Source organism: Peromyscus leucopus, chromosome 4 (genome assembly GCF_004664715.2).
Source record: "Peromyscus leucopus breed LL Stock chromosome 4, UCI_PerLeu_2.1, whole genome shotgun sequence".
NCBI classification, from domain to species: Eukaryota; Metazoa; Chordata; class Mammalia; order Rodentia; family Cricetidae; genus Peromyscus; species Peromyscus leucopus.
In genome coordinates, this window is record NC_051066.1 from 57235655 (window position 1) to 57254767 (window position 19113).

Here is a 19113-nt window from a genome sequence, read left to right on the forward strand (position 1 = left end):
GGAATCCATGAATCCATAAGGATATAATGAGTAAACTGAAAGCTGAACAAGAAGTAGACTATATTTATAGTCTCCAAGTAGCTCCCTACAAAGGACATCTTATTAAATGAAAAATGTAACTTTAGATGGAAAAAATCAAGTAATCTAAGATAACACTACCAAAATGGAAGAAATAAAATTTTGAGACCATCCAATAAGATGCAGTGAGAACACAGTGTCCTTTGTTACATGTCTGTCAAATGTACACAACTTAAATCTAATCATGAAGAACCTTCTGTCAAACCAAAAAAGAAAGGTGTTTATAAAAGAACTTGCCTGTATTCTTTACAAATGTAAAGCCTTGAAATCTAGAAAAAAACTAGAAAAATATTTCCCATTAACAGAGTCTAAAGCACTAGTGTTCTAGATGGGGGAAAAAGCTCTTGACTACATCCTTCTATGAATACTTAATGATGATTGGATGGACAGAATCTGGTGTTTGTGAATTAGACAATAATAATGTGTTGACGTTAACTTCCTGGTTGTAAAGGTTGTGCATATAAAGGGAAGTAGCCCATCTATGAGAAAATATACACTAGTTTTGGGAGGTAATGGGAGAAATCAACTTACTCCCAAATTAGTGAGAAAAACAAAGTTATTTTTACTATACACTTAATTTTTGTAACTTTGAGATCATTTCCAAATTTAAGCAAAGTCATCATTATATAATAATAGTTCATAAAACTCTTCTTCAGCTTCCCATTGGGAAAAGGGAATTTTTTAAACTATTTAAAGTGAGCTGCAAGATGTTGGGTGGTCTTGACTACTTATCAGTTTTATTTTATTGACTCTTTTGACTTGCTGTAGTCTGTGGTCCTTTTTGTTGCAACATTTTTCCTTCCTAATTATGGATCTTTTTAAATAACTAACCGGCTGATGTATCTCTCCATTATCCAATTTCTTGGGGGCAGTTAGTCTTTGCTCACTTTACCAGCGAGATGTATCCTAGAGATGAGAAAATGGTTTACATATTGCTTTAAAACTGCCTGTTGTCTTCTTACTGCCCTCCCTTTTCTAAGCTTGTGTCCTTTGTATTCTCCCTTCAGTGGTCGCTAAATGATCTAAAATGCCACTTCAGTTCCTCACTTTAAAGTCTTACGAAGCTTCCTTTCACCTAAAAGATAAAGTCTGAATGTATTCACTATGGTAACAAATACCTACTATCTAGCTTTTACTTAATTCTTCAGTTTTCTGTTTTGCTTTTAAATTTATTCTAAGCAGTTTTGGTTCAGAATGGCATAATGATTATCATCACAGACCCCAGAACTTGATTGCTTAGGTATGATTCTCATTTTCCTCAATTTTTAGTTACCCAGGCACCCTCGACTTTGAAATGTATATAATAGCCGTATCTCGCAAGATTATTTGGAGAACTGAGTTAATGCGTGTGTACTTAGGCCAGTTCCTGGTACATGTCAACAGCTGTCACTTCGGGCTGCTTCTAATATTTCTGCCTTTTGTTCATGATACTTCCTCTTCTTTCCTTTAATTTATTGGTTTTGCATTAGGCCCTAAAGTCATAAAATTATTAGCTGACATCTGGTTTACTATCCGAAGACCCATTACCAATTTCTATTTATTCCAAATTACGACCATCAGCTTCAGTCGTTTCCTCTTTCAGGGATTTTAAGTGTAGCTATTTCAATGGTCAAAGTGCGATGACTCTAAAAATGCAGTTTCTGTACCAAATCGAGTAGATGGGAGAGGAGAAATAACTCCGTCAGAAGAACGATTCAGAAACCCAGAAATCCTGTAGAATGCTCAATGTTTGCAGATACACACAATTGTAAATAATTTTATTTCTAGGAAGGGTATTTTTTTGTTTTTGTTATTTTGTTTTGTTGTGTTTTGTTTTGCAATTATTCTGTCCAGTCCCTTGCAAACGGGGTCAGGTCAGGCGAGTTCTCCACTTTCCGCCAAATCTGCCTTTTCCGCGTGACCCACCCTGGCACCAAACCTCCAGACAGGATTCGCAAGCCGGATCCTTCTTCCCGGGTTTCCCCGTCGCCCTGGCAACGAGACCGGAAGGGGCGGGCTTTACGGCCTTCCTTCCGCCAGCGGCTAGGCTCGGCCGCAGAACCGCTGCGGGCCGCGGCGGGTGCCTCCCTCCTCTCCGGGTAGGAGCGGGAGCCGCAGCCGCAGCCGCGCAGAAGGCCACGTCAACCTAAACCGTCCCGCCCGTCCGCCCCACCCGGCCGGCCGCTGTCCGACCGACTCCCCCTCCCCACCCCACCCCCCACGCCGTTCCCACAATGCCGCGCGCCAGGCCCCGCCCCGCCGGCGCGACCCGAGCGGCGGTGTTGCTGCGGTGCGCGCTCGCAGCCGCCGGCGTCCGGTCCTGCCGGGTCCCGGGTTCGGCGGCCTAAGGATGGGGCAGTAGCTGAGGACGCCGAGGAGGTGGGCGCGGGCCGGCTCCACGCACCGCAGGGGCTTCGGGGAAGGAGGGAGGGAGGGCGGGCGCCGGCCGCATCCCACCGCCTCCGCGCCGCAGCCATTGTGTCGGGTCCTCGCCTCCCGCACCGCCCCCGCCACCCCACCTCGGCCGGCCACCTTCTGCTCGCACCTCTTCCTCGGGTCTCTTCGCCCGGGTCCGACCTGGGACCTGGGACGCACGCTGGCCAGCCCTGTTCCCCCTGCCCTGTCCTTCCCCTCTCCCCGATCCCGCTCTTGGAGAGATGGCAGCATCCATCCTTAACATTGCCTTTACCTTCAGCCTCCTCACCGGCCCTGGGCTGTTCTGTGACCCACGCTGTGGAGGGCCACCCTAAGCCAAGGGACACCTTATCCCAAATTCCTGACTGAGATTTGGTCTTCATTTGTTTTCCTGTCTGATAGTTGTCAGACTGGAGATTTCTGATTTTTCTATCACTATCATTTACAAAGGTATATTTTTTTTTGGGGGGGGGGGCAGGGGGACAAAAAGGAGAGGTTAGAAGTGAGGTGTGAGGCCTGTTCACGGGTAAGGAATTTTTAGAAACGTATTTGGACTTAAATGAAGAGAATGGAAATTGAGGATGGTAGGAAAGTTAGGTCTCACACACACACACACACACACACACACACACCGAGCATTTTAAGAACTTAAAGTATACTAGTTTAGCTGTGAGGTGAAATTCTGCGGTTTTATCCTTCACAGGCAAGCATGCCTGGTTCTCTTGTTTCCCTATTTTTGTTTATTTCAGACATGAGTTTTACAGAAAAATTGCACCGATTTACAACTATTACCCTTTTTTTTTATATATATAAAACAATTTCTTCTCTCAGTGCAAACACTTTAGAAGACTTGGGGTGACCTGCTTTGTAACTTACCTGTTTTTATACTGTCATTCTTAAGTTACTATGTAAAAGGTACAAACCCCTTGAAAAAGCTTTATGCTTCCTTTTATTTCCCGGAAAGGCATCCTCTACAAATGAGATTAGATTAAAAAGAAAGTTGAACAGCTTTTGAGATGGAGATGGAGCTAAAAGAGAAGAGGCATTAGAAAAGGGTAGTGTGCTGGGAGAGGAAGGAAGCACTCCTTGTCCTTATCCTGGTGTGGTGCCCCGCTGGTCAGAACCTTTCTGTGTTTCTAGCTAGCTACCAGCACTCATCACCCTATTCCTGCTCTCTAGAATGGTTTTACAAATATGCCTACCTGAATATAGAGGCAAGGGAGGTTCTAAAGGGTAGGACTCAGGGCCATTCACGACGACGACGTGACCTCAATGGAGATTATATTGCTGACTTGGCAAATTATGTTAGAGCCATTTAGTTTGAAGTATTTCTAACTGCCTGGTTTGCTCTCTTTAGGTTAACCTTTGGGGGCTGTGTTCTGTGATGCTTGATTGACCCTTGAAGTAATGTGGACAGAGGTTCTCAAATGTGTGTATTATAACCACCGGACCCAGCATTGTATCTTAATGTTCACATAAAGAAGAACTGGCATAAGAAAGAGAATGGGAGTCTGGTTAAACAAAGATGACTTTATCAGGGACTTGAAGAGGATCAGTCTCTGTCTTCTGATACTGTATGTGGTTGTGGTAGTGGGCACGGATCAGAATTTTTACAGTTTACTTGGAGTGTCTAAAACTGCAAGCAGTAGAGAAATAAGACAAGCCTTTAAGAAATTAGCACTGAAGTTACATCCTGATAAAAACCCGGTAGGTGAAATTTCTCTTTCGGTATCTGCTTATTTTACTATGTCTCGATACTTATTTAGTTATTTTTCAATAAGCACTTGAAATGCTTAAGAATAATGTCAAAAATTATATTTGGCAACTGGAGGAAGAGCATTTGCCTGACATGCACAAGGTTCAGGGTTTGATTCCCCGCCACCTGAAACTAATAGTTCACCTGTCATTCTAAAACCAGAAGCAAAGTGCAGTGATTTTGTCAAAATCAAATGCAGTTACCTCTTCTCTATAAACTGATTTCCAACAGAAGACATAAGGACGTTAACTCCAAGCCTTGTCTTTGAAACAGTGTTCATATTAACAATAGAGACAAATATTCCCTTACAACTCAAAAGAGTCTTACAGAATTGACAGTAGTAGCTAATCACAGTGTGATTTAACTTTCACTGTTATTTTCCATACACAGTTCAAACTTTTGACTTAGAAACTTACAAATTAAAACTTGAGAGCTTCAAATGTATTTCAGTTTGTAACGATTTGTGTACCCAAGAGTCTTTAAAAACAAATTTGTTTTGAATTTTATGATATTTAAATTTTTTATTAATTTTTAGCTTATCATGAATGAGGACATGATGGAGATAATTTTGTAGGTAGAAAATTTTATATAAATGAGATCATTTTATCCTAACTACATAAAGCTGAACATTATAAACTCTTAGTTGGTTATCTTTCCCAAAATATTATATTTAGGGATTTGTTGTTTTTCAACTTTTTGTTTTAAAATTTCTAGGTGTGATTTACAGAAGCCAATTCTATGAAACAGTAAAACAGTAACATTTTTCAGTCCAGTTTTGAATTGTTATTCTGGTATTATTTGTTATTTAATAAACTGGTAGATTGAAAGGTACACTTTATGGTTGGCCTCAAATGGGAAAATGGCATGCATACCTATTTATTTATCCTTGTTACAAAAGTAACACATTTTAAAGTAAAGACTTCAAGAGTCCATTAGGTTTTTTTCTTAGTGGCTTTTTTTTTTTTTCTCACCAATTTTAGAAGGGAATTACTGATCTTTATCCATTGTTCATCTTATTTGGAAACTTTATACAGTAACGAGAAATTGATTGCCAGAACTGTCAAACTTTTGAATAGTGCATTCTGATTTCCCTTACTTAGGCTTCTTCTGAAATTATGCTTCCTTAGAAATACTTCCTGATTTCATCTTGATGATTCATGTCACATTGAACTGCCCTTTTTTTTTTCTGTTGATATCTAGTATTCAGAAATCTGGGATCAGTTAAATCTGTATTTCTGAAGAGATTCAGATTGTATATTTGAAATAACTGGTGTGTCTTAATATTTTTTAACAGAATAACCCAAATGCACATGGTGATTTTTTAAAAATAAATAGAGCATATGAAGTACTTAAAGATGAAGATCTACGGAAAAAGTATGACAAGTATGGAGAAAAGGGACTTGAAGATAATCAAGGAGGCCAGTATGAGAGCTGGAGCTACTACCGTTATGATTTCGGTAAGGCACATGCTCCTCGTGAGATCTGTCCTGTCTCCTCCCTCCCTGTGCTGGGATTTGAACTGTCTTCAGACCCGAAGTTTATTTTTTAATACAAGTTAAAAAAAAGTTAGTTTTTTTCTGCTGTTTAATTTATATATATATATATATATTTCATATATGTCACTTTGAGTAGCTCTCTTTAATTTACTCTGAAGTTGAGTTGAAAAGGTAAGTCAGTTGGTATATAGAAATTACTGTACATATATGAAAGTGTATTGGTCAGATTATGCTTAATACTTTCATATATGGTTCCTGTTAACTTAGCAATGTGTTTTGTGCTGTATATTACATTAGAAGTTAAATATTGAAGCCTTTCAAAACTTTGAAGAGCATGAAGAGTATGTTCCAACAAAAGCTAAACTTTGTTTTAAGCGTAATGGTAGCTTGTCTGATAGAAACACTGTCCTCCTGGTGCGGCACCTTTGTTGATCCTGGTTTTACATGTTGACAGGAGTAGACAAGGAAAGCCAGAAGAGAGGGAGACACAAAAGAAGGGGAAGGAGGAAGTAAAGACAGTTGCATCACAGCCAGTGTTTCCTGTTATCACTAGTTTGCTTCAAATGCAGGCCAAGAACTGGTGTTGCTTTTATATTAGACTAAAAAAAGTAGTTTAAATTTATTTCTATAGTGTGCTCAAGACTTGATATGCTTTTGAAAATAATGTATTCCCTACTGACTTTCACCAGCCAGACCTGGCTTACTACTTGCTTACAAAGAAAATTTTATTGGAATACAGTTCTGCTCATTTGCTACATATTATCTATTACTTCTGTAAGACTTTAAGGGTAGAATTGAGTATTTGTGTTTAAAAACAAAACCAAAGAAAACCCATAAAAACTGTGCCCTGTAATCCCTATAAAGTCCCAAATATTTACAAGTGGCCTTTGTAGGAAAAGTTTGTTATCTGTTGACGCTATATATCCATTGTAAATGTTACTTGGGTGTTTTAGGTAGCAATGAGAATTTTCCCACATTGAGTCTGACCACAGTAAATAAAACTTTTATTCACTACTAAATATGTGCCTCTGCAAATCTTATAATCATGGGATTTTAAGCAATATAACATTTTAAAGTGATAACATGTAATAAACACTTAATCTGAATGAGTTCTGTAGTTTAATTAATAATTAATGTAACTTTCTGTGGTTTTGATATTGTAGCATGTCATCTTTAGGAGGAGTTAGGTGAAGGATACATAAGAATTTGTGCTGTTTTTGCAACTTCTAGTGAGTTTGTGGTTTTTTTTTTAAGAAGTAGCAAAACAAGGGGGCTGGAGAGATAACTTTAGCAGTTAAGAGCACTAGCTGCTCTTCCAGAGGACCTGGGTTCAATTTCTAACACGCATATGGTAGCTCATGACTTGTCTGTAACTCCAGTTCCAAGGGATCTGACACCCTGTATAGACTTACATGTGGGTAAAACACCAGTGCACATGAAATAGAAGTAAATAATGTGTTTTAAAAAGTAGCAAAACACAAAGGTTTCATATGGGAAATAAAGGAGGTGATTAGGAAGCTCTTCATACATCCTAGTAAGTGATTAGGAACCTTACCCATTCTGTGATAGGACTTATCAAGTCATTATCAGTCTTGAAATGAGTCATCAGTATGGATAATTACTGTTGGTTTTTCTTTTAATTTGATGTGTATTGTTCAAGTTTGAAATTCAGTATAACTGATTTTTTTTTGTTTGTTTTTTTGTTTGTTTTTTTGTTTTTCGAGACAGGGTTTCTCTGTGTAGCTTTGCACCTTTCCTGGAGCTCACTTGGTAGCCCAGGCTGGCCTCAAACTCACAGAGATCTGCCTGCCTCTGCCTCCCAAGTGCTGGGATTAAAGGTGTGTGCCACCAACTCCCGGCAGTAACTGATTTTTTATACCTAAGGCAAGCATGAATAATATTTTATGTGGTGATTTATTTTTATGAAGAAATTTTAATTGTATGATTTTTATCCACTTTTAAAATTAGGTATTTATGATGATGATCCTGAAATCATAACATTAGAAAGAAGAGAATTTGGTAAGTTTATGGGCATATGACTTCCTGAAAATAGTGCAAATCACGTCTCTTACCCAAAACTCATAAGTCTAAATGTAATCAAAAGTTAGAAATTGTTCAGATTTTTAAAAAGGAACATGATGTATATGGTATATTAAACTATTCAGAAAAGCACGTCGACCATTGTTTCAAAATAAAAACACCAGTATGGGGCTAGATCAGTGGTTCTCAACCTGTGGGTCATGACCCCCTTAGGGAGTTGAATGACTCTTTTCACAGGGGTCACCTCAGACCATCTGCACATCAGATACTTACATTATAATTTGTAACTAGAAAAATTACAGTTATGAAATAGCAACAAAAATAATTTTTGGTTGGGATCACCACAACGTGAGGAACTGTATTAAAGGGTCACAGCATTAGGAAGGTTGAGAACTAGAGAGATGGCTCAGTGGTTAAAAGCACTTTTGCTCTTGAGAAGACCTGTTTTCAATTCCCAGCACCCACATGGTGTCTCACAACCATGTTTTAAGGAATTCGACACTTTCTTCTGACCTCTACAGGCATCATGCACCCACGTGGTGCACATGCAGGTGAAACTATGTGTATACATAAAAATTCTAGAAACACTAATACTTCTTAGTGTTTAACAAAATGCCTAAGTATGAATACCAAATAAAAATAGAAATAATATGCAGTTCAGGTTTAGAGTCCATGTTATTTTGCTACATACTTGCAACAACAGAAAAAGTGCAGTTTCCATCTTTGAGATAAGTGTGGTTATTGTAGAAGCAGATTTAATTTTATATGTGACTTATGTGAAAATTCCCTACTCCATTCCCATTGCATATTAGAACATTAGAAAAATCAGATTAGAATCTTCTACCTCCACCTTTCTATAGCTATAATAATTTTTTTCTACTTCATGTACATGTATGTTATATGTTTATGTGTGTGCGTGTCTCTGGGAGGGGATTTGGGGCGGGGGAGGTGCGCGCGCATGCATGTGCCACTGAAGTTGAACCGAGGGCCTTAAGTTTGCTAGGCAAGTACTCTACCTCTTCTGTTCTACTTCAAAACAGTAAGTTGTGCTCAGAAAAGTTCCAGTTTTCTTTTGCTATGTTATGATAACATTTAATTTAGAAAACTAAAAATGCTAATTGCAAAAAAGATATGCTTCTTTTCTGTTATTATAAAAGATGTGGTACAGTTACTAGATTTCCAAGTAGAGTCCTTTCTACGCAAGAATTGCCTTTTGTTCTCTAACTTTTTATTATAGGTGACTTCTGGTATAAAAGGTAGCTAACTATTTAATATAGTGCCATTTTAAGTTGTGTATATGAACACTTCAACATCTTTCCTACAAAAGAAATAGGGGAATTTGGTTTATCGCTCAATAACACTAATACCTGAATCACAGACTGTATGTGGTTAGGTAGCGCCATAGCTTCTCCTGTGTGGTCCTGACTCTGACTCATCTCTAAGTGTTTTGTGAAGCATTGTGGTTAGAAAACAGGAAAGTTTCATATAGAATCAGAACTAAGCCAAATCTGCAACTGGCTGCTCTGTGAGACCACCTAGAATGAGACTTTACTAAGTTTTATATTGCAGATGAGTTTATACATTTTCAGACGTCATTATGTAAAAAAAAGACCTCCTAATTAGGTCACTTAGAACCCCAAATGGTAGTTTTAAATTCAGCCATGAAACCTTAGCGATAATTCAGAGATAGTTAACTAAAACTAACACTGTTCTTCATGCAAGTAGACTAAGATAAGATGATCCTGACACTTCAGTTCAAGAAGCAGAGAGATCTTGGGCCATAGTGGCGCACGCCTTTAATCCTAGCACTCGGGAGGCAGAGCCAGGAGGATCTCTGTGAGTTCGAGGCCAGCCTGGTCTACAGAGCGAGATCCAGGACAGGCACCAAAACTACACAGAGAAACCCTGTCCCGAAAAACCAAAAAAGCAGAGAGAAGATGACAAATGTGGGTTACAGAACTAATTTGTGTTTGGACAAATGTCACCAGTGAGCTTGCTTGTGAGTTTCTGTTGCCATTTTTTTCTATTGGTTTGAGTTATTTCATCTTTCCATAAATAATTATAGGGTCATTTTTAAGTGAGTTCTGGGGAGAGTCCTCAGCACACTGAAATGAGCTCCGTTCTGATAGAACAAAATAATGCAGATGCTGTGTTGTGGTCATGCCCCAGTTCATCTCTATTTGCGGAACCCTTCTTCTGTACCTTAAGTCCTTTTATCTTTCTAGCTGATTAATCCATTGAAGGCTCTGCCCAGTTCCTGGCCTCTCAAGCATCTCTTTTGCTAATGGCCAGCACTGGCTCTGATTTCCACCTTCCCATATATTGACATTGGGGTGCTTTACACCTCTCTGAGGTTTTCAACATGGGTCTCTTATATTTTGTCAGGTTTTCCAGTTGTTGTTAGTACTGGGAAATTTAGTCCAAATTACATAGTTCACTTTTACCAGGAAAGGAACCCCAAATGTCCGACTGAATACAGAAAGGACAATAGTTAGTAAGCTCTAATTTCAAAGCTGTAATGTTGATCTTTTCTTAAAAAGGAATCACATTTTCTATTAAGCATAAGCACATTGTCTTTTTATATGTCACAGTACTATAGTATATCAGTTGTGATCAAGTTCTAGGTTGTATTTGAAAGGTAGAAAACACCTCACCAAATAAGGCTACAGTTGAAGCATTCTTTTGAAAACGGCTCAGGAAAGAGGAACTCAAGACAGTACTGCATTTTCTGTACCAATAGAAGCTATTGTACAGATATTAATAGATAGTCTGGTTCTGTGATTTAAAAGAAATTTGCATTTTTAAATATATACTTATTCTGTTTTAGGTTACTGAGTTATATAAAAGCATTTCATTGTGCTCTTACTGCACTCTTAAAAATACTTTTGGTCCAGCACAGTGGCCTACGCTGTGACCCCAGCTACATGGGAAGCTGAGGCAGAATGACTATGAGTCAATAAGTGAAATGAAAATGTATTTTTAATCTTACTACTCAGTAGGCAGTGCAAACTGAGCAATACTTATGGCAAAGATTAGAAGTGTTTATGACTCAAGGATACACATAGCACTAGATACTCCATCACATGTGTTTATAACTGATAAGATGATCGCTTTTTCTATTTCAGTTTTCATTAACTCTATTGATAAAGATTTTTCCCTGAATTAATACTGGTTGCCGGCCTAAGCCAACATGCCATGTCTCCTGAGTCAGTTTCCGCATCTGTGACCGGCACTGGCCTCACACAGGTCCTTGCTGCCGGTGGTAGAAGAGCTTTCGTCTCAGCTCGGGCTCTCCGCTGTAGCTCTCAGGTGCACAGACTGCCATAAGCCCTGGCTCTCACCTCCTGGGCTACCCCTTGTGTGGTTCACGACCACAGTTTCCCTGCAGGGCAGCTGCTTATTCAAGCCTACGCTTAAGAGGGGATTGTATGAGTTATATGGACTTGACATTTGAGAAGCAGCACTACTGCTTACAGGAAAAACCACAGGAAATAAGCTCACTATGGAATATTTAGGACTGGTGGGTTTTTTGTTTGTTTGTTTGTTTTGTTTTTTTCATTCTGGTCTTAGCAAAACCATTTGTGATTAAAATGTGCTTTAACCTTTAATAATAAATCGTTGTGTTCTATGTGCTTTCAGATGCTGCTGTTAATTCTGGAGAACTGTGGTTTGTAAACTTTTACTCCCCTGGATGCTCACATTGCCACGATTTAGCCCCCACTGTACGTATGTTTAATGTCCCAGCTATTAAAGCCTTTTTATAGTTGATGTATTATTTGGCTTCCTTTTTTTCTTTTAATAATTTGTTGGAAATTATTTGTATTAGTCAATGTGGCCATCAGATCATTATCAAATACTTTTTCCCATAGGTTTTATTTAGTAAGACTTCCCTCCTTTAAGATTATATAGAGATTATAAAGTATGTTCAAAAGAAGAAACGTTACCAGAGAAATGCTTGTTTTCTTTTTCTATCATAGTGGAGAGAATTTGCTAAAGAAGTGGATGGATTACTTCGGATTGGAGCTGTCAACTGTGGCGATGATCGGATGCTTTGCCGAATGAAAGGAGTCAACAGTTACCCCAGCCTCTTCATCTTTAGGTCTGGAATGGTAAGGGATGTTTCCACTTTTAAGACTTTATAACAAGTGAAGTACTAGAGAAAACACTATGTAAACTTTTAGACTGCTTCTTGCTTTTTCTTATTTTAGGAGGTAATGTATAATAAACATTTTGTATTCTTTGTGAAACTTTTCAGGGCCATCAGTTTCTGCATTACAGGATATTTAATGCAGATTACAACGTATTGTAGGTGCTGCCTCATGAGATAGAAGGCTCTAACATCTTTCTTTTCCCCAATTTCCAATAATGAAACTGAAGCTAAAATTGTTACCAATGGTATTAAAAGCAGTATTCTATACGATCTGTACTGTTGGGGTTCTCCAAGTATCATTTGTAAATACATTGTATTGTTAAAAAGTAGAACTTCCAGCATTATTCAAAATGGTAAACTGGTAGAGTTTTAAAATGAAAAAGTAAAAGATGTTTACGTAAACCAACAGGCTGCAGTGAAATATAATGGAGACCGGTCAAAGGAGAGCTTAGTGAGCTTCGCCATGCAGCATGTCAGGAGCACAGCCACAGAGCTGTCGACGGGTAATGATTTTCCTCATTTGCCTGCTTCTCAGGGATGGTTTGAATTCACAATGATAGTTTTACATTTGGGTCATAATAATGAAGAATTGAAGTATCTTTCTGTGCTTCTTAGAAAGGAATTGTCCTTGCTGTGGTTCCTGCTGACCTGTACACTGAACAGTCTAGTTCTGTTTGCATAGACTATAATAGAGTTCAGGTGTAGAGGGGTGTGAGCTGGGAGGTCAGGGCTTCCTTTAATACTACTGACTCTCAGCACTGCATTGTTGATGCCATGGCTACAGGCAGAAAGTTCATTTCAAGTTCACAAACACTTCAAATGATAGCTTTTAATTCATCCAATGAAGTATTCATGAGACAGAGTTCCTAGCTAGAGGGATGCCTTATTCATTCATTCCGCACCAACTATGGGTTAGAAACTGTGTTGAGCACTGTATTTGTAGTAATAGAGTATATGTAATCCCAGCCATCAGCAGCTTCACTTCAGTGAGCAGGATACCAGTGAACAACTGAAATGCAGTCCAGTAGCTTTTATGATTAGAAGTCAAGCATAGAGAAGCATAAAGGTGTGAAGCAACCCAATTGAAGAAAAGAGGAGAGGTTAGAATGTGCTTCTTTACAGAAAATGCAAGTAATTTCTCATGATCGAGTAGGAAGGCTTCAGAGAGCACTGGGCATTTGGGAATTAGCAGTTCTTGACAAATCTCAAAGACAGCAGTGGAGTGGGTGGGTGGGGCTTGTGTGGGAAGAACATGGCTGGCCAATAGTTAGGCAAAGCTCGGGTCTTAAGAGGCATGACTTACCTGTTTGTATGTTCTCAAAATAATCAGTATGTCTTAAAAATAATTGGTAATAGTTAGAGAGGATTGGAAGTAGTTAAGTTTGGAAAGAAAGAAGTAACTTTTGAAAGAGTGTTTTCATTATTCAGTAAGAAGTACTCAGAAATTTTATTTTCTTTAAAGGAAATTTTGTTAACGCCATAGAAACTGCTTTTGCTGCTGGTATCGGCTGGCTGATCACATTTTGTTCTAAAGGAGAAGGTAATTTTGTCGTTTTGTTAGGATAAAAAGACTGGTATCTAAATTTAGGGGATAGTTTATGCTACTGTACTTGATTTTTTTTTTTTTCTGTCAGTAATCAATCAGTTACTTCAGCATACGATTTAAGTCCCAAATTACAAACATTTACTAAATGTATATATCTTTGATTCTTTACACATAACTGGTAATGAAATTAATGATGTGTAAATGTTTATAATTTCATGTTTAGGGGATGAGTTTTTCAGCCTAGTTCTCGGGATGTGCTGATTTATGACTAAAGGCAGCCATTCACCCATCCTCTAAGTCCTGCATTAAGAAAACACAACCTTCAATTTAGTGTCTCACCAGTGAGTTTCATATCAGCCTAACACAGTGGACCTCAGCCTTCCTAATGCTGCGACCCTTTAGTAAAGTTTCTCATGTTATGGTGACCCCCAACCATAAAATTATTTCATTGCTACGTCATAACTGTAATTTTGTTACTGTTATGAATCGTAAATATCTGAAATGTAGGGTATCTGATATGCGACCCCTGTGACGGGGTTATTCAACCCCACCCCCACCATTGTGACCCACAGGTTGAGAACCATTGGTCCAACCAAAGCCAAATACTGATTTCTCTATCTGCACATCAACTTTGAAACTTTCTAACATGTTATCATTTATCTCCTGCCTCTGAAATGTTACAATGCCCTTTCTTCCAAGTCTTACCTCATTGTATCCTGTCCTAAATTCATATTTAACAGATTTTGTTTTTTAGAAAAAAAGTGAAATGCCTATTTTAAGATTAAGAGTAATAATATTTTGAGGATCCTGTATATACCTTTTCAAATAGCTCTGTTAGATTTTATTTCTTTCAAACCATGAGTATCTTGGCCAAAGGAGACTGTTACTAAGAGGATAAAACCTAAAGAGATGCTTGCTATAGATGGAAATCCTCAGAAATTAAGGAGAGGGAATGAAAGATTGGGTTTGTGTGTGTGTGAGACAGAGATTACTTGATGGGCCCCCAAATATACCTGCTAAACCTATCCATATTTACCAGTACAGCTCAGTTACTTGCCTTAGAAACAACATGGGTGTGGGAGTGGGCATCAGAATTAAAACTAAAACAGCCTCATAAAATTTTTCCCTCAGATTGTTTGACGTCACAGACACGACTCAGGCTTAGTGGCATGTTGGTAAGCATCCATCTTTTTTATAAAGCTGTCACCCTGTAAGAAGTACAGCTAGAAATTGACAACAAATATCTTTCATTGTTTCTTGAACACTTTATCCTACTTATATGTGATCTTTTCTGGTAGACGTGATTTTTAGCTTGAAGTGTCCTTCTAAATCATTAGCTGTGTTCAGTCAGTGTTTACGTGCTTTCATTGTAACTCACCTCCAGCTCTCCCATGTTTATTTTGTATGAATCCCACCAGTGGTATACTAGCTTCTTTGTCATTTCTAAATTAGAGTTTGTTGTCTCAGTTTTTAGCCTGCTGTTTCTTCTGCGGACTTCACGTTGTGGTGGGGGATGTGCTGTGAATGATGCTTATCCTTTAGTAGTACTGAAAACTCCCCTGTCGCTGGGAGATTGTCAGCTGTGATTGTGTTGATTGGGTGTGGTTTGTATACATAGTAGAACAATTGTATGAGTTTTGTATCTGCCTCATTGCTATACTGTTTAATTTGGGGGGTGGCATGTTAAAACAACCAACGTGCGTGCGTGCGTGCGTGCGTGCGTGCGTGCGTGCGTGCGTGCGTGTGTTTGTGTTTGTGTGTACACGTATGTATGTATGTATGTATGTATGTATGTAGCAAAGTCATCTCTTGCTTAAGGATTAGATAATGCCCTGAGATATACATTAGGCAATTTCACCATTGTGAAACATCATAGAATTTACTAAGACAAGCCTAGTGTGTTCAGGATGCCTCATTATTATTGTGGATATTTCAATTTCTCCATTTAATTTGGCTAACTTTTTCTTATGTTTTGAGCCTTATATGAATACAAATAAGAATTGTTAACTTTCTTTGTAATTTGTATACCATAAAGATGATAACAAGTCTCTGACATCCATTTTTTTAGACAAGGCCAAGAGTCCTTTAATGTAGATTCGTTCACTACCTCTTATAACTTTGCTATCATATATGCTAGTCCTATGTGGGTTTTCACAAGTCTTCTGTGCAGTAAATTGAATGTATCTTTGTGTCTATATGTGTCTGTATGTGGTGCTGGTGTCTGAACCCAGGGCTTTGAGTATGCTAGCTATCTCCCCAGTGAATAGTGTATCTTTTTGTACAATTTAATTTTTATTTACAGATGCTCACATGTAATGCCATCTGCTTCTATCTGTCCATATAAAGACAAAGGGCATTTGTCTTTAATTCTCTGAAGTTTTGTTACCACATAGGTGCCATTTTCTTGTTTTGCTTTAACACTGTTGGACTTTATGAATATGTAGGTTAATTTTTTTTTTTTTCAGTTTGGCTGCTGTTATTTTACTTATTTCCTGTTTTTTCTCTTGTCTTTCTGGAATCCCAATTAAATAGACGTCAGTTCTCTCTGTTTACCAGCTTGCCTAGTCTAGAAATTTTTTTTTAGTAACTTGACATTTCAAGCAATGTACTTGCCTTGTAGGATTTTGGAGCTCTTTACAAGAGCTCAACCAGCAACAGGTGAGGACTGGCAGGGTGCTGATTTAAGTGTAGATGCAGAAAACACCTGATGCCTTCATAATAATGGAAGGGTAGTTGAAGGTGGTGAGCTTACCCGAGTCAGAGTTTAGGCTTTTTCAATCTGAGACTATTGAACAGCCTAGTTTAAAATAACACGATAAAAAAATATAGTTCTTGTATACAAAAAAAATGTAAAAGTAGGCTGGGCATTGGTGGCATAGGCCTTTAATCTCAATACTCGGGAGACAGAGGCAGACAGATCTCTGAGTTCAAGGCCAGCCTGGTCTACAGAGCGAGATCCAGGACAGCCAGAGCTATGCAGAGAAATGCTGTCTTGAAAAACAACACACACACACCCCAAAAAAATAAGAGTATATGTTTAATGTAGTATGTATTTAATATTGAGAAAACTACATTTTATTATTCAAAGTTACAGAATACTGTGTAGAGTACTATTTTTTAAAAGTTTTAACTTTATAATAGAAAAGCTGAGTTTTTAAGTAAAGGTAAATCTCATTGACCTTTTTCTTTCCTTTACACCATGGTGTTTTTATTTCTTTGCACTGTCTGTCCCTTAGGACGGTCTTGTTCATGTGGGATGGGTGGACTGTGACACCCAGGACAGCCTCTGTAAGAGTTTGGACGTCACGGCCAGTACCACTGCCTATTTTCCTCCTGGGGCCACGTTGAGTAACAGAGACAAATCCAGTGTTTTGGTATGTGTAATTTTAAGGCACTTTCCTTACATGTAATTGGACACATGCACGCCTTGAAAGGTAATAATATTTTGTGAGCAATGTGGAAGGAAATTAATTGGTTTATGTAATTTGTAGGACATTTCATTACTTGCCACAATTTCTGGGTGTTTCGTACTCATTTTTAAAATCTGTTACAGGGATTGTTTTCAAACCAGCATTTATATTTAAGACTATTATACTTTGAAATGACAAAGGAATGTAGTGTATTTTAAGTACAGTGAAAGAAATTTTTGTCATGAGTTTTCATTGGTTTCCATTTAATTGTAGTTTTTAATGTTGAATATATAGATCTTTAGACTTGGCTGAGGCTGAGATAACCTATTTTTTCTTCTTTTTCTGGTTATATTTAATATTCATGCATGCAAATAACATGTTTGGATCTTATCTCCTCCCCACCACTTTTCCCTCCCAAATTCACGTTCTCCCTTACACCTTCTATGTATGGGACACCATAATTTGTTCATGTGTGTTGTCATTGTTTTTCTCCTACTTTATTGTAGTATGTATTATAAGTTTGAGCTTATTTGCTGATAAATGCCGAATATATAGAATGCATGTGTATGGTCTCTGCAATATACATACAAATAGATGTTTGTGTATGTGCATATATGTTCTATCAGTATGTTCAGATGAAATGGATAGGTGCAGATATGATTTTCTTTTTATAAATAGGATCCAATAGTAGATAGTTTTTATCACTGTATCAGAAAAAATTTTGTGACTATATTTGTATTATTTTAATTATTCATTTATATATTACTTTATTTTAAAATGTCCATACATCCTTTTAGAAGTAATTCCTGAATATAATCTATTAACTATGACATACTTAGATTAATGCATCCTGTTTTGAGACATATTTATTTGTATACTTTCATGGCTATGAGCAGTGTTGTACAATCTTGCGTGCTCATCTTCTGTATTTTTTTAGTTATCTTTTTGGAAGGGAATAGTTGCAGCAATTTTCTCCAATTCATATTGTCAGATTATAAGCCTACTCCCTAGCCAAAAATTATTTTATGTAAGACTATTTATGCAGGGCTGGAGGGGTGGCTCAGTGGTTAAGAGCACTGGCTGCTCCCCAGAGGACCTGAGTTTCATTCCCAGCACCCATGGTGGCTCACAACTGTCTGTAACTCCAGTCCCAGGGGATCTGATGTCCTCTTCTGACCTCCTCCAGCAACAGGCATGCATGTAATACACATACATAGATAGATTCATGCAAACACACACATAAAAATAAATGTAGAAAAAAAAAGACTATTCTATAATTTTTAATATAAAGGCACATTTAGGAAATTGAGAAGAAAACTAAGTTTTCTCGTTTTAGTGTTATACTTACTGTTTCTATTCATTTGTTCATTTTCATGCCTAGCACTAGTAAAATGTATTCTATGATAGTTCCTGCAGGTTTTTAAAGGGATTTTAGTAAGTTAAGTAATATTTGAATTATTAAACATAAATGGTTGATAACTGTAAAGATACATAATACTAACTCTATGGTTAATACCGTGTACATTTTCTTACTGCATTCTTTGCTACGTATACTTCGTTGAAAAGACAGCATAGAGTTCTAGGATAAAATACAGGCATAGATGAAGGAGGTGTTACAGGTGTGATGGGCGGTGTGTTTGCTTTCTTAAGCATTTTGTTTTGTAAAGAAGAAACTTGGCTTTCAGACATGTTTGAAGAAATCCTTGTCATATGTTTTACTCTTAAAAACTCCTACCTATGGGATTTGGTTTCTTAAAACATCCATAATCATTTTTCGAGCTCTAAGTCCATATTGATAGAAATACTGTAATATTAAAAGTGTTCTATTAAAAATCCTATGAGACGGTGAAGCATGGGTATTGTGGTTATAACCGAAATTAAGCAACCATATTTTCCTGATGACATAGAATTCACTTCAAATTTAGAGAGGATCACCACAGAAAATTTTACATACTGAATTAACACATCATAACCAAAAACAGTCTAATGAGCTGACAAGATATTTCAGTAGAGGTGCTTGTTGCACAAGCCTGGGGACTGAGTTGCTGTGTGGATCCCATGTAAAGGCAATAGGACATAACTTCTTCCTCTCTGTGTGTGGTACGTGTGTGCACACACATGTGTACTAATAGACTTTTTTTAAAAAAAATCCAGTTATACAATATCTTTAATAATTACGAAAATATGGTGTACTTTCAAAACACTGTCATTTGGAATAATTTTAAAAATTGCTTAACTAACAT

At 37.7% G+C, this 19113-nt stretch overlaps 2 protein-coding genes across 3 annotated transcripts in view; one reads left to right on the top strand and one right to left on the bottom strand.

Annotated features, from left to right (window-relative positions):
• Positions 1 to 1809: 1809 nt before the first annotated feature.
• LOC119087860 (translation initiation factor IF-2-like) lies at positions 1810 to 3954 on the bottom strand. Its single transcript, XM_037204912.1, has 2 exons — positions 3832 to 3954; positions 1810 to 2438 (listed from the first exon to the last, which is right to left on the bottom strand). Exons 1-2 carry the CDS (start codon positions 3928 to 3930, stop codon positions 2199 to 2201), a joined length of 339 nt encoding a protein of 112 aa, XP_037060807.1. The 5' UTR covers positions 3931 to 3954; the 3' UTR covers positions 1810 to 2198.
• Positions 3909 to 19113, top strand: part of Dnajc10 (DnaJ heat shock protein family (Hsp40) member C10) — a 35498-nt gene continuing 20293 nt past the window's right edge. Inside the window, exons 1-9 of one of the 2 annotated variants that reach the window (XM_028884587.2) lie at positions 3909 to 4179; positions 5523 to 5685; positions 7693 to 7743; positions 11404 to 11486; positions 11742 to 11873; positions 12324 to 12417; positions 13377 to 13454; positions 14592 to 14635; positions 16697 to 16834. In XM_028884587.2, coding sequence (XP_028740420.1) covers positions 3976 to 4179; positions 5523 to 5685; positions 7693 to 7743; positions 11404 to 11486; positions 11742 to 11873; positions 12324 to 12417; positions 13377 to 13454; positions 14592 to 14635; positions 16697 to 16834 — 987 coding nt within the window. In that variant the 5' untranslated portion in view covers positions 3909 to 3975. The remainder of the gene's footprint in view (positions 4180 to 5522; positions 5686 to 7692; positions 7744 to 11403; positions 11487 to 11741; positions 11874 to 12323; positions 12418 to 13376; positions 13455 to 14591; positions 14636 to 16696; positions 16835 to 19113) is intronic. The other variant, XM_037204910.1, reaches the window with a different exon arrangement.